The sequence below is a fragment of the Coturnix japonica genome, chromosome 34 (genome assembly GCF_054131305.1).
Source record: "Coturnix japonica strain WE chromosome 34, WE-NBRP24, whole genome shotgun sequence".
In the NCBI taxonomy this organism is placed as follows: domain Eukaryota; kingdom Metazoa; phylum Chordata; class Aves; order Galliformes; family Phasianidae; genus Coturnix; species Coturnix japonica.
The window spans coordinates 4868115-4883537 of record NC_140696.1 but is presented as its reverse complement, the minus strand read 5'-3'; the positions used below and the strand labels follow the sequence as shown (position 1 = coordinate 4883537).

Here is a 15423-nt window from a genome sequence, read left to right as displayed (position 1 = left end):
CCAAACAAAACCAAGCTGCAATCAGGGCCCGGCTGCTAATCGGCACAGCTGCTTCATTGAGATGACAGCGTGGTCACCAGAGTGGCCCAATTAAATGGACTGCTGCCCTACAAACGGGATGCAGAGCCCTCCTGGCAATTCACATCAGCCCTGGTGTTTAGGACCCCAACCCAAACATCTCCCACTGCAATGCACAGGGGATGAGGTACATACTGGTGCTGCCCAGGATCCCAGCCCAACCCTACCCCTGCTCTCTTTGAAGCTGGCAGCCCCAGTATCATTTATACATCTGAGGTTTGGGCTTCATTTCCTCCTTTGTTTATTTATTGATGGTGTTCCTCATGGAAGGCTGTGGGCAGTGGGGTAGCAATGTGCTGTGGCCAAGCTGTGCCACCAACCAACACTGGTCCTTGCTGTACCACGAGGACAGGGCTGGGATCTTCCCAGGGACTACTGAGCCCACGTAACATATGGGGACACACAGGGATGTCCCAGCTCCCAAAGCCTCCTGGGGGACCCCAAGGCCACTCACCTTGGACCAGCAGGCGCGTGGTGTGCACAGCCTCCCCTTGGATGCTGTATGCCCGGCAGGTGTAGGCACCTCTGTCCTCCCGACTGACAGAGAGCACCGTCAGGCTGCCATCACTCACCTGTGGGCAACCAGAGGGGATCACAGAGTGTCTGGGGACCATGCAGAGCCCACCAGCAGGATGCCTGCTCCCCCCCTGCACCCCCAAAGCCAACAGGAGGGTAACAGATGGGATTTAAGGCCGCCAGTAGAAGTCGGCTGAGAAATGGGTTTCCCCGCTCTGCAAGACGCCGATATTAATAAACCAACACAGACATCTCTGCTCAACGCCAAGGGGGAAAAAATAATAATAATAAAAAAAAAAAAAGAAGCCTCGCAATGTATTCATCTCTCACAATGTATTCATCTCTTGCAGGAGTGATTGACGTGCAGCAGACTCTAAACTGCTCTGCTCCTGCCAAGCGTTTCCCAACAACAGTGCTGCACTCTGCAGAGAGCTCAGTGGCCATCCCAGTCTCATGGGCACTGCTCAGTGCCCCTGTAGGGCATGGGACCACAAGAAGCTCCCCATTTTCCCCCATGGCCTTGTTAATGGTCACAGTGCAACTATGGCCCCCAACCTCCTGCCCCCAGCACTGCCTGGCAGCCCTGGCAGGGCTGAGACATGCAAAGGATGGATGGGGATTGTCACCCCCATAGGCTGCAGCATAACCCCTCCCGCGAGTGAGCGCTGCGCTCCCAGGCAGCCTCCCTCCCCGCCGCTCATTCTGCCTCATCCTTCTATTTCAATTAGTAACAAATGATTCCTAATTACTCTCATTAGTGCCTGCGCTGATTCCAATGCCTGATTTACCAATTATGGCTCGGATGGAATCTCTGCCCGGGAGAGGAGTGGGAGACTATGGGATGGGAAACAGAGCTGGGGGGAGCCCCCCCCCTGCACAATCCATTTGATTTCATCCCATTGCAGCCACCACATCCCCAGGTCCTGGCCCTCACCCCCTCCTGGGGGAAGGGAGCAGCACAGCCCCCAGCAGCCCAGGAAGCACAACTCCCCCCCCCCATTCCCACTGCTGGGAAGCAAGGAAATGTGCTGAGACAGCAAGACTGGCTCCAGCCACAGCGTGCACTACCATCCATCCCATCCCCACCGCAGGAGACACACAGTGGGGACCCTCATGGCACCCACCTGGTACTTGGGGCCAGCAGCCAGCAGCTCGCCCTCTCGCAGCCAGGTGACGATGGGCTTGGGGTTGCCAAATGCCATGCAGGTCAGGGTGATGCTGCTGCCCTCCTTTGCCTCCACGTATTGCGGTGGTGTCTCTGTGAAGGTGGGGGGTGCTGGGGAGGAAGCAGAGCACTGTCACCTTCCCCATCCCACACATGACTCCTGTCATGCGGTGGCACAGAGACAGAGATGAGGACACCCTGTGAATCCTTTCTCCCCATGAAGGGGCAGGCAGCATCCAAAGGCTAACAGGGCTGGAGCTGCAAGGACAGCAATGTCACAGCGCTGTATGGAGAACCAGAATCCCTCTGAGTACACCCTATGGCACCCTCTCCTCTCTGGCATCTCCAGGGCACAGCACAGCTTTCCCCCTCCCTTCCCATCACACATTAACTCGCTATTGTCAAAACATAAGAAAACACCGCAGTGCAGATCGAAAGACTCCTCTCTGATTAAAGAGGCTGGCAGCATTACAGCCCGCCCCCAATTCCCAGCAAGTTGTTAAAGCCCACTTTCAAGGAAGACAGGCTGGTAATTTTATCTGCTTGGGGGGTTAAAAAAAAGCCCCAAAAAGAAATACATAATATTTTGTTTCTCCCAAAATGACTTATTTTCCCCAATGAAAATTAAGCATCCTAATGCACAGGGGGAAAGCCACAGCCCTGCCCCCGAAAGCAGCTCCTCAACCCTGCAGAATTACAGTCATTATTTTGTTATTAAGGCCATACAGAAAACACAAAGAGCAGCACAAGGATGGGGAAAGCACACGGGGTCACCTCGCCCTGTGGTGTGGTGGTAGTGCCCAGCAGCTCCCATTCATCCCAGTGCCCTCTGTGCTGGGAAATGGGCTCGCACCAGCAGGTGGTGACCAGCCAGTTCTGCAGGGCTGGGAGGTGATGCACAACCCAATGCCATTTCCCAAGTGCTTTGCAGGGTCTGTGCACACTGTATGGTGCAGATGGAGCACACACCATCCTCCTCCTGCATCCCCACATAGTCAGAGCTCCACCAGCCATTGCACACGCCTTCCTCCCATCTCACCCTGCGCTCCTCCTCCTCCTCCCTCCCTCCTTATCCTTCCCAGACTCTCCGAGCTCATTAGAGGACAGCAGCTCATCCTGCTTCGCATCGATGCAAGGAGGCAGCAGGCAGGGACAGCCACCACACTCCATGCCCTGCTCCTGCTCGCTAATTGGGCTCAATTAGGCAGCTCTGCACCGCGCCACGGCCCTCCTGGAGGTGCCATAAGTGGCTCAAGGTCAGGCAGGAGCTGCAGCCCCTCTGCAGCACAGCACCCTGCATCCCAGGGCTAAAAATAAAGACAGCTCCTGACGTGCCAAACGGCAAATTGCTAATTAATTGAATGCGCGGCACTAATAAAGTGGAAAAGAGGGGAAAAAGAAGACAGTGGAGTCGATCTGAATTTCAAGAAAACAAAGATTTGGTTTTCTGATTTGTTTGTGAAATGGAGATGTGGGCCCTGCCCTGTCTCCTTGATGCCTCGCCTTTAAACAGGCTTTGTGTAATTAAATGGTGTGATTGCTAATAAAAGTTTGTCCCCGTTGTGAGTGATGTTCCTGCCTGAAGTCAGTCTGGATGGCTTCTCTGTTGGTTTAAAGGTGCAGATAGGATCTAAGTCCAGCATCAAAGGGAACCCAGCCCAACCCCACAGCAAGTCTGCACCTTGCACAGCCACACCAGAGTTCTCCACCTTCCCCAGTCAAAGCATCATCCTGCAGAACAGCCTCAGTGCATGGTGGTGATGGGGACCTGGCCCCTGCTCCTGGCATTGCTGCCCAGGCCATCTGCAGCTCCCCAGGTCTGGACACTTGCCCCATTGCCCTCTGCCAAATGCCAGTGCCAGCAGCCTGTGTGCTTGGGCTCTGCCAGACCTGGAGGGTGGCTGTCCACCACTATCACCTATCAGATCTACAAAGCCATGCACAGAATCACACCCTGAAGCTCAGCCTGAAACACCAACCCTGGTGCTGCAAGGATGCACATGGAGAGGGGTGACAATAGACAGGGTCTGATTTTGACCCTACATCTCAGTGCAACAGCAACCCTGTCGTCTATCCCACCCCCATCCCATCACCATCTCTGTTCACTCATGCACACCAAGCTCCCAGTACAGCTGTGCTCCCCAGGCATGCAACCTCCTGGCACATCCTATGCCACGGTGCCATGCTGAGACAGAAGAGCAGCACTGGGTTGGATGTAGCACTGCACCCCAACACTGCACTGCTGCTTGGGACTCACCATTGACTGTCAGGTGCACCCAGCTGCCGTTGTGGAAGGTGTCGTACTGCTGGTCCAGCATCAGCACTTTGCACTCGTACCAGCCCTGGTCCTCGGAGCGCACCTGCTCAATGCGCAGGGACGCCTTGTCGTGCAGGCTGGCCCTGCCTGTGGGGAGAGCACAACCCATCAGCTTTATGACCCCAGACCCTCCCACCTCACTCTAATTGCCCACATCATGCTGAACCCCACCAATGCATCCTCACAGGAGACACCGCAGTCTCATGCACACCCGTGGTCCCCAAGGTGATGGTACATTGCGATGGGTCCACCCCCACTGTGCCACCAGCCCACAGAGCATCTCAGCCTTCAGATGCACCTCCAGCCACACGGGGAAGGTGACACAACAGTGTGCAGCCACATGGCTCTGCTGGAAATGCCACATATGCCTGGCCACCAGTGAAGGGAGATGTCCCTAGAGGGGACCAAACCGCTGCTTCACTCCCCCGAGCTTCCCCAGCATCACAGCTGTTCTGGGGCGCAGCAGCAGCCGCTGCCACCACGTATCACCCTGAGTTTCTCTGCCTCGGTTGCTCCCGTCCCACGCAGCCCAGCTGGCTTCCTAGTGCTGCTGCTTAATTAAAACCAACTGGGTGGAAAGAAAGCGATGAGAGAGAGAGAGCGAGCGCACGCGGCTGCCGATAGAGGAGCAGATTGAGCGGAGCCTCACGCACCCCAGAGGAAACAGAGACCTCCTGTCCTCACCTGCATACCCCGGGTCGACATGGGGAGGGTAAAACCCAAACTTGATGAAGATGGGGATGGGGACTCCGAACTTGAACCACTCCACCACATAGGGAGGCGGCTGTCCCGTCAGAGGGTGGATGACGTCGCATCCCAGGATCACGCTCTCGCCAGCGCGAGCGGTCACAAACTCGGGTTCCTCCCTCGAGCCGAGGGCACCTGCAAGAGGATGAAGGTAGAATTGGAGGCTTTGGGATGGGGAACCGTAGAGCTCACCCTGCTGCACACCACTGTGCTGGCAATAAGGCTGGATGGAGATGCCAACTGCCACCCCCAACGGTCCCACCACCCCAAAACTAGAAGCCAGGCAAGCTCAGTAAGCAGCACTGAGCACCCGCAGCCCTGGGATGTGGGCATCTGAATGGCCAAGTCCTCATCCTCAGTATCACCAAGAGCCCCAGGCTTCAAACCCAGCTGTCACCTGTGGCACCCTGCCCCTCACCCTGTCCGCAGCAATTAAAGCCTCTTTGCTCCCAGCAATGGTGCTGCTCCACCCTGGCTGCAGCCTGTTATCATCCTATGCTTTTCATCAGCACAAAGCTCAGCATCCTCAGTACGGCTTTCACAAAAGGAGACGAGCACCCAGGGCAGGGAGGTCCCCGTTCCCAAGTTATTGCTTGCCTTTCCCACACCGTAAGCCCTGCAGAACAGCAGCTCAATGCCTTTGTGGTGAGAAATCACCAGCACAACCAGCATGTGGGAAGAGAGCAGCTCCAGATGGGCTTCCAGAGCTCTCCACAATCCCCCAAAAACAGCAGTACAGAAGGCACAGGGGGAGGGGGTCTGATGCAGCATAGGGATATGCAGCAGCTCCACACACCACCCATCCTGCAGCACTGCAGGCTGGGGATTCCCAAACCCACAGATGTGGGGTTTAACCCATTCCTATGAGCACATCACAGCAGGGACCCCTCGGTCCTACATGCAGCCGCCCATCCATGGCTGCTGCCCGCTCCCAGGTATATGATGCTCTGGGAGGGATGCTCATGGAGGGATGCTGGGGAGGGATGCTCGGGGAAGCACGTTCCCACTCCTCCGCGCTGCTCTTCGGGGCCGCCGATGATTGGCGGCGAGTGACATCACCGCTTCCCCGCCGCGAGAGCTGAGCATCACTGGCTATTTTTGGCTCTGGCACAAGCGCGCACCGGCGAGAGGCCCGCGCCGTGCATCCATCCATCCATCCATCCCTTCCTCCACCCGGCATCCCGGGGCTCTGCCAGCCCCAACCCGCTCTGTGCCACAGAGCAAGGCAGCCCTCACCAAGCCAGACATCTCTGCTTCCTTCAGTGCTGGATTAGAGATGGGAATGGGGAGGGCTGTGCGCAGAAGGGAGGGTGAAAGCACCACAATGCATGCAAGAAAGCTTTACTGCATTGCACTGCTATCGAGGTTTCTGCATGGCCCCATAGGGGAAGGGAGGAGTGGGGCCACTGCCATCACTTCGCACCACCCCAGTGGCACACTCGCACCTCCCGGGCCCTGTTAGTTCTGCATTGCTGATGAGCCCAGGCGTTTGCACCCTGTCAGCAGCGACGGTGGCAGCTCTGCCCCCATGGTGAGGAGCTGCAAGGAGCCGGCTCAGCACCAAAAGCATGCCCACCACCTCACCAGCACCCCCAGCTCCCCACGCCAAGCCCTGGGTTTGCTCCTATACACGGGGCTGTGGCACAGGAATGGGTTTCAGGGTAACACTGGGACGTGGCCAAGCTCCCAGCAGGAAGGGAGACAGCATTGGGAGCAGTGGGATTTCCCCCCGGCTGCCCGCAGCCCCCCTGTGCAGAGCAGGGACAGCAGCTGTCACGTGCAGCTCAAGAGCATCCAAGGACAACGCCGGCCCAGCCTCCCAGGCACAGGCTGCTGTCTCGCCCCAGCGGGTCCCCAGCACCCCACCAGGCACTGCATTGCCCATGACCTTCCAAGGGACACCCCTCCTGCTTACCAGCATGAACACAGTACAAAACCTCATCATCATTCTCTCACCAAACCTCGCTGCCCCCAGCTCCATCCCCCTGCGAGCACAGAGCCCCTTCCCCAGCACTCCTCCTGCACCAGGGGATGGGATGCTGGTTTTCAGCTCCCAGAAACCTAACAGAGCATGGATGGTGCTGCAAGGCAGAGCACTGCCATGCACCCCTATGCCAAGGGGATGGGCTCTGGGGGGACCTCCTGGTGCCACAACAGAAGTCATTTGCTCCTGGGCACTCATCAGTCCCCATCGGTGACCCCAGTGACTCCTAGTTCATGGACAGACCCAGCACTGACCCTCCACCCGCAGCCTCTGTGCCAGAATGCACACAGAGGAAAATAGGTCAGTGCTGCACCAGGGTCTCCTCTTCTGGCATATGACCACGTGCAGCAAAGCAGCCAATAGGCCACGTGGCCAGCGAGCCCCCAGCCAAACAGTCCCACCCAAGCAGCTTCCCCAGCACAGAGATGAAAGGATGGACACTCAGAAACCCCATCATGATCTTGTGTTCCCAGCTGCAAAGGGGAATGGGGACAGTGCCCAGCTCTCCACTCATTAGAAAGCACCAGGGCTGCCCCATCCCAACCTGCAAACCCAGCCCTGACCCTGCTACATGCAGGTTTCCCTTCCAGTCCCAGCTCCTGAAAGCATAACAATAATGGAGGCTGCAGCTTGCCATTAAAAGAAGCATTTCCCACCCTCACATTTGTGAAGAAATGCTTGAAAACAACCCGCAGACGCCAGAAGAAACAGAGCACAAATAGAAAGGGTATTTTTAAACAGGCTTGATTTTCCCAGCCAAGTTCAAGGGGGGAGTTTGAGACATAACCTGGGGCTTTGAGACCTGGGTCAAAGGAGAGAACCACTGCAGGGATGCAAACCCCAAATGCCCCCACGGTGCAATGAGCTGGGGATGCTCTGTGAAGAAAAACACACAATCAACAGGCTTCATCATCAGAGCAGATCCAGGAAAAATAAAGGCACGCAGCGTGCCAGGAGGCGAGAATACAGAATGTGGAGGTGGAGTGGAACACATCCCAGAGGGAGTGGGAAGGCTGCCATCTCGTAGGGCGATGCCATCGTGGGGCTCCCATTGAGGCTGGGACTACCCTTGTTCCTTGCTGGGATCCAGGAGGGAAGCAAGGATGCAGCAGCAACGAGGCTCGGCTCTAAAGATTGGGATGTCCCATGGGATGTGCTCACACAACACTTCCTATAAGGATGCTTTGCCTGAAGGAAGGAGACATCCTGCTGTGTTATAGGGAAAAGAACAGGGCACCATCCTGCTGTTCGTGTCCCCAGGCTGGAGCCCTTCCCCCAGCTGAACAGCAGCATCTGGTTTTCTTTCAGCATGATTCCTGTGTTTTAAACCCAATTTTCCAGATGGATGGACTGCGCTGCGTGGAGGTCAAGCGACGCACCTCAAGGTCACGCACAGAGAGGCAGCGGTGGCAGCCCGGGATGAGCAGGTTTGCAGCAAGGTGGCAAGCTCAAACCCAACGCACAGGGACAAAGGACATCCCATGTGGCATCAATGCCATCCCCATGGGGGCATGCATTAAGTCTGACTGCTGCCCATGCACCATGATGGTGATAGGAACAGTGGGACTGTGCTGTCAGCCACTGGTGTCACCAACAAATGAAGGACGTTGGATTTTAGGGGGGTCACTATGCAATTCCTAATGCCACCTGCCCACCTCCCCATACTAGAGCATCCCAACACCCAGAGCCATCTCATAGTGCTGAGCTGCAGCAGATGCTGGAGCAGAAACAGCCGCGGGGAGACCTGCTCTGCATCTGGCTCCTGCACAGCGTGCGGTCCTCTCCATCCCGATGCCATCCCAGTCCTCCAGCTTAATATCAACTCCAGCACAAGCACTCTGTGTGCTGACAGCCGAGCCACCCGCCAGCAGATCCTGAATCATGCTGTTCCTGGCGCAGGCAGTCCTCCCACCAATGCCAGGAAGCAGGAGGAACAGAGCGATACGTGCAAGGCCAGCCGGGCACCCAGAGCACCAGGCTAAGGAGATATCTGCCATGGAGAAAGGAAGAGGGGATGCTTCCATCATCCCTGTGGGATGGGAGCGTGCCAAGTGCCGACAGCATGGCACAGAACACAGGGGGCTCACGCTGACCTGTCCTGCAGCAGCTCTGCAGAGGGATGGAGGCTCGCAGGGTCCTCCCATCATAGGAGAAGCTGCATCATCCAGTGCAACAGCAATGGAGGCAGAAAATCATCACCGCACAAATCCAACGCCAAGCCGGGGAGCGCGGCACACACATCCATCCCTGTGCTTCTCATCCAACGGAGCACAGTCCTCCAGGAAAGGATTGAAATGGGACCAACCCGCTGCCCAACGCCGGTGCCAAACCATCCCCGTGCCAGAGATGCAGCACCCGAGCTCCAGCACCGCCACGGGAGGTGAGCATCCCCAGTGCCAACATCCTGGTGGTTCACCCAAAGCCAGGTCTAAAATCCCTCCGCACGCCGTGCTGTGCCATCCCTGCAATGCCACGCCAACAGGAGAGGGAGGAAAGCCCCAGCATCATCACAGCCCCCAAGGGAACACCAGGAGGCCGGGCCCCCTGACACCCACTGCCACCGCACCCCAGCACTGTCACGTCTCCACTCTCCTCCCCCTCACCATAAGAGGGGATAACGCAGCCTCGCTGAGCGGATTACTGCCTGGAAAGCCCTGGGAGAGCCTCGCCAGGCCAGGGGGCTGCCCACAGCCAGCAGGGCTGTGAGGGGTTGTGGGTCAGCCCTGCGAGAGGAAGAGGAGGAGGAAGAGGCGGTGGCAGTGGGAAGGAGGCCGGCAAGGCAGGGAGGGCTGAAATCTGGTGCAGGATGAGATCTCAGCCCACGAGCATCATCAGACTGATAGCACAGCACTGGGTGCAGCAGCTCAGGATGGGCAGACCCTGCAGAAGAGCCCAGGGCCAGCAGGACACCGGCAAAGCCATGCAGCACTGCCACCAAGCACACGCTGACGGCTCCCTCCCCGCAGCCACATCGCCAACAAACGCCGTCCCCATCCACCGCCGAGTGATGCAGGGTGACAGCCACCCCCCCACGGGACTCCCTGCTTCTCGCCCATCCATTGCCGCACCCCCAGCACGGCTTCGGGCAGGGAACACCGCAATCACCCCCCAGCAAAGCCCCCTTCTCCGCATCGTCTCGTCCCCATGCCCACAATGCTGCATCCCCGCGGGGGCCGCACACCCCCCGCCCGCTGCGCCCACCCACACATTACTCACAGCGAGCTCATTCATCACGTCGGCTCCTCGCCGTACGCAGAGCAGCCAACCCCTGCAGCCCACTCACCCGTGCCAGCCCCGCCACCCCCTCCCCATTAGGGCAGCCTCATCCCATTAGGGACAGTCCCCTTCTGACCCCCCTCATTCTAGCTGCAGGGATGCCAACACCATGAGACAACCCCACAGCGGTGCCACTGTGAGCTCGGGGAGCCCCCACGTCCCCATAATTGGGTTTGGGGGCACCCAGGACCACCCTCCCCTCCCCCAACCAGCCTGGAGCTGCTGCTGCATCAGCAGACAAGCTCGCGGCTCACCTGCTCCCTGCAGGGCTGGCGGCTGAAGGCAGAGCGAGAAAAGCAGGGTGAGTCCCTGCTGCTGTCTCCTGCCTGACCTTGGACAACCCTGTGCCTCAGTTTACCCTGCGAGGGAGAAGGAACCACAGGGGCTGCGGGGAGCAAACTGCCCCCCATAGCCTGCAGATGTGAGCACTGACCTCACAGCGCAAGGAAAGCACCAAAGCCCTTTGCATTTCTCCTTACCCACCCCCCCCTTCCTCCCCACCTTCCCCCGAGGCTACAGCCCTGCAGGGAAGGGCATTCCGCATTCGCTGAGTTGCAAGAGGGAAAAAAAACAAGGGGTGCAAACCCAAAACCCCTATAGGACACATCCCCAGCAAGGGCTCGTCCCCATTAACTTCTCCTAAAGAGAATCCCAACGCCCGGAGCGGATCCGCAGCTGCACAACCCGCACCATTTGCAGCACCGCAACGTCCCGATGTGCAGCCGCTGCTTCACCGGGAGGTCACAGCATCGAATAAAGAGCAGAATAAAGAATAAAGCAATGAAGCCCAGCACGCTGCACAAACAACAGGAGATGCAAAAACCCACCCGGAACCGCAGCAAAGCCGCGTGCACCGCACCCCCACCCCGAGATGCAAAGCCCCGCATCAACCCTCGGTGCAAACAACCACCCACCCGGTACAACCCCCCCCATTTACACACGCACACACACCCAGCCGTGCTCACCTTGCACGCTCAGCCCGCGGGCTCCGAGCACACTTGCTACCAAAGCGGCCACATACCAAATCATAGTACTACCGGCACCCGGTGCGCAGCATCTTCCGCCCGCCGGGCGGCCCGGCCGGGTCGGGTCGGGTCTGTCCGGGCCGGGGCAGCTCTCCCCGTGCCGTTATGGGGTTGGCCGGCCCGGAGGAGCGGCTCAGGGCCGACCACCGGCCGCCACTTCGGCTGCGCCCATCTCGCACCTGCCTGAGCCGCTCGGCGCGGCGCGCAGCCTAGCCTGAGCCCTTTAGATGCTCGGTGCCGCCTCCGCTCTTCTCTCACTGGTCTCTATACGGCGGAGTGGGCGGTGATATGATGACGATACGGCCCGGGCTCGTTTCAAGGTGGGTTGGCGCGCACGGGGCCCCGCGCCGCAGTATCATGCGCAATGCCGGCACGGCACGACAAGGGGTCACCTCCGATCGCGGTCACCCCCAGGAACAGCCTGTCCCCAGGCTGGGCCCCCTCCCCGATCCCCATGTGCCGCCTGTAATGCCGCCTTTCCATCCCCGTACAGCGCCATCTCCCCGTCCCCAAGCGGTGCCACATGTCCCCGAGCAATGTCACCTCCCCAGATGTGCCCAGATGTGCCACCTCTCTGTTCACCTTTGTGCCACTGGTCCATACACAGTGCCGCCTCTCTGTCCCTTCATGCACCACCTCCATCAATGTCACTGCCCCCATCCCCAGCTGTACCACCTGCCCCTGAGCAGTGCCACCTCCTTGTCCCACCTCTGTGTCCCTTCATGCACCACCTGCCCTCCAGCAATGTCACTTCTCCATCCCCAGATGTACCACCTACCTTTGAGCAATGCCCCTCATCCCCTGCTGTACTACCTGCCTCTGAGCAGTGCCACCTTATGTACTACCTGCCCTCAAGCACTGCCCACATGTGCCACCTTCCAGACCCATCTCAGTGCCACCCTGATGACCACCATCCATCCCTGACCCCCTGCTGATCAATGATGTTCAATGATCAATGATGGCCCTGCTGCCATCTGTGACCCCCCTGCATGGCAGCAGCATCACCACCCACCCCCTGTTCCCTGTTCCATGCCTCTCTCACCTGTGTCACACACTTGCCACCATAGCACAGTGCCACTCACACACATCATCCCACCAATGCCACCCCTAGCACCAGCTGTGCCACTTGCTCACTACCACATCCTCCTGCCATCCTGTTCTGCCCATGTCACCACCCTACAGCAGCTCTGTGCCCCCTCCGTGGCACCCAGACTCAGCTCTGTGCCATTTCCTTGCACCCTGACCACCTCTCCTCCCTGTACAGACCTTTGCTGATGCCAGATGGGCAAGCAGCCTGGCCGGCTCTCGAGGAGAAAAATGGGCCATTGCACTTGCCATGAGGTGACAGGCAGCCTGGGAGGGACAGGCTGGCACAGCCGTGATGCCCACGCCGACATAAGAAGGTCTGGAGAGGCTGGAGCAGCTGCTGGTCCCCCACCCCTTCTGCTCAACCCACCCATCTGCAGTGCCACCATCTATTTTGGTCATCGTGATGATCCGGATCTTCTTGATGGTTTCAGTTGGGGCGTCTCCATACATTCAAAGGAAAATAAACATAATGAAGGGCATTGATTATACATACACAACAGCCCAAGGCAGGAGGCACCCGGAGCCTGTGATCGATGGGGACGACCCAGCCCCACAGCCCTGCCATCCATCACAGAGCCAGGAATATGGCTTGGGTTGGAGCGTGGCTGCTGGTTCACACCCTTGTTTTTCCAGACTAATTTGCTAGTTTTATAAAATCCATTCCCCACTGTTTTCACACTTCTGTCCCTCTCTATTTATAGCCGGGTTTATTTACATGAGCAGGGCACTCCGTGTACTTTCCCATCAGTTGGCTGTGGCAGAGCTGACAGCAAGCAAGGAGCACCAGGACCCTCGGCTACAACCCTTCTGCACCTGGGGATGGGCCCATCCTCTAGTGCACAACTGGTGCCACCCCAATAGGGTCAGCACCTTCCCGTCTCAAGCTCTTCCATGCCACTGGCCTGGGGATGCCCATCATTCCTCAGCTCAGAAGGTCACAGAAATGGGGGGGGTGGGAAATGTCATTGCAGAGCAGAACCTGGTGTCACAGCCCTCTGCCCCATGAGCAGGAATGGAGAGCAAAGCACATCACGCAGGGCTGAGTCACTCAACAACTGCCCAGTGGTACGTTTACCAGTTGGCCTTACAAGAGGGATAACAACGTCATCGTGTTTGATTTGCTTTCTTTTCTGAGAGGTACTGACATTGCAAGTATATGCAATGACAACGCACGTGCCAAGAGACATTGGAATGCAGCTTTCCCCATGGCACCTTGGGCAAGACCCCTTGGGCTTGGGATCGCTGGGGAAGGCTTGAGAATAGGCCCAAAAACTGGGATTGAGATACAAGATGAGGCTGGAAATGGAGCTGGGCAGCCCTGAGAGCAGTGAGGCTCTGGTTCAGCCTCTCACATGGGGCAGTAAAAAGAATGGAACAAAGCTCTAGTGCTATGGCACAGTGAGGGCATGGGCTGCCAAAGAGAACCTGCTTGCTTTTCTCAATTAACCTGACGGGTCACAGAGAGGTTGACCTGCATCACAGCATCCCTAGAGAAGCACAACCTGCATGGACCTGGGCTGCTGCAGCCCCCGCCGAGCACACGTATGGGATTATTCACAGCCCCCAGCATTTGCATGATGGAGTCACGAGTCTCACAACATCTGATCTCCTGGGAGAGCTGCCTCCTGCACTTCAGGAGGCAACGGCCCACATTTGGAAAGTGGGACTCGGTGTCTCACAGCATCCCACATCGCCCAGCTGTCACCTCCTCCCCACCCTGGGAGGGGACCAGAAGAACGGAGCATACCCCAAAGAGAGGGACAGCTTTGGGGCAGAGGCAGCAGGAGCTGAAATGCTGAGCCAGCCTGCAGCATCACTGCCAGCACAGGGAGAATGCAGAGCCCTGTGATAGAGCAGGCAGCTCAGTGCTGGGTTCCTGAACCCGGTGGCTCATTGCCGGCTTGTGACTCCAGCTGGCAAGCAAAGAGCAGCATCCTGCCATGCCTCCCCGGCCAAGATGTGGAGCAATCCACCTGTGGTATTTGAGAAAAGACACACTAACTTCTGCGGAGTGGGGTCAGCTGAGTCACGTTAACAACTTTTTCCTCCCGTTAGCAGGTCTCCAACGTAGCTGATGAGTAATCAGCCCACTAATAGACTCACTCACACAACACTCCCTGTATCAAGAGGCAGCAATTGCCTGCCTTGTCTGATTAACCTCAAAGAAGGATCTGGCTCCGGTAACGTGATACCCCATCCTTATCTCATCCAGCCCAAACACAGCTCTCTGCAGCCACACAGGAAAAGAGTGCCCACATTGAGAAAAGTTCAGGGTCCACATCCCATCACTATATGGGGAAAAGCCCATAGCCATCATCACAGGACCTTGGCTGGGGCAGATGCAGCCCAGGTGGGATTGGAGACCCTGACCCACATCAGCCCCTCTGGGCGTACCTCAAGCGAGGGGTAGCAGGCACCCATTGCTGTCCCCTCCTGGCAGCAGCACAAATCCCTCTCCCACACAGCCCCAGCACCACCACCCACCCCATTACTCACTGGGCCTCTTGGCACTGGGAACACAGCCCCACACAGGGAATTTGGGCACAGCACGTGCTCCTGGAGGCTGGGGACTTGTCATAAGCACTGTCATCACTGTGAGTAATGACACTGAGTCCTGGCCTCCCCCCAGCACATCCCCAAAAAGTATCGCTCCTTGGGGGCAGTGCAGCCCCACGGCAGCCTCCTCTGTACTGCAGGGAAACTGAGGCACGGGGCTTTGGAGCAGGAGGGAAGGGCTTGGTCACCTCCTGTGTGCCAGCACAGGGGACAGGTAACTCACCAAAGGTCGGGCAGTGGGGCTGGTTTAATGCCGAGTCCCAGCACTCCAACCTCTCACCCTGGCATCCTCCCCATCCCCTGCACATGCAGCTTGTCATCAGCAGTGACACACTCTGCTGACGTCCCCAAATCATGTGGCGGCAGCAGCATCGCCGGTAATTGCTGGTGGCAGGAGTGCTCCCCCCTGTGCTGCTGCAGGCTGCAGCCCGGTATGCTGGGCTCCTGTAGCCAGGTCCCCTGGATCCCTGTATCACAGGGATGGGGACAAGCACATGCAGCCTCCCTGGCAGGGGAAGCACAGGGGTAGTGAAGGGGGCTGCAGCATGCTGGGGATTGGAAAAGGCTTTTGCTGCCAGAGAGAAGGGCTCTGTTGTAGCGTGCCAAGAAGCAGGGGAGTCTCAGAGCTGCCTTTGTTCGCAGGGGAGAAGGGGCTGAAGCTGCGCACATC

At 58.0% G+C, this 15423-nt stretch overlaps 1 protein-coding gene across 8 annotated transcripts in view; it reads right to left on the bottom strand.

Moving 5' to 3' along the window:
* IGSF9B (immunoglobulin superfamily member 9B) overlaps positions 1–11379 on the bottom strand; it is a 47120-nt gene extending 35741 nt beyond the window's left edge. For 3 of the 8 annotated variants that reach the window (XR_014938184.1, XR_014938185.1, XM_015884194.3), the window contains exons 1-5: positions 11049–11379; positions 4761–4958; positions 4017–4163; positions 1719–1870; positions 533–650 (exon numbers count right to left, since the gene is read on the bottom strand). Coding sequence is in view for 6 of the 8 variants with exons in the window: in XM_015884194.3 (XP_015739680.1) it covers positions 533–650; positions 1719–1870; positions 4017–4163; positions 4761–4958; positions 11049–11112 (679 nt within the window). In the remaining 2 variants the exon portion in view is untranslated. The remainder of the gene's footprint in view (positions 1–532; positions 651–1718; positions 1871–4016; positions 4164–4760; positions 4959–11048) is intronic. The other 5 variants (XM_015884192.3, XM_085525817.1, XM_085525816.1 and 2 more) reach the window with 2 other exon arrangements.
* Between the last annotated feature and the right edge of the window lie 4044 nt (positions 11380–15423).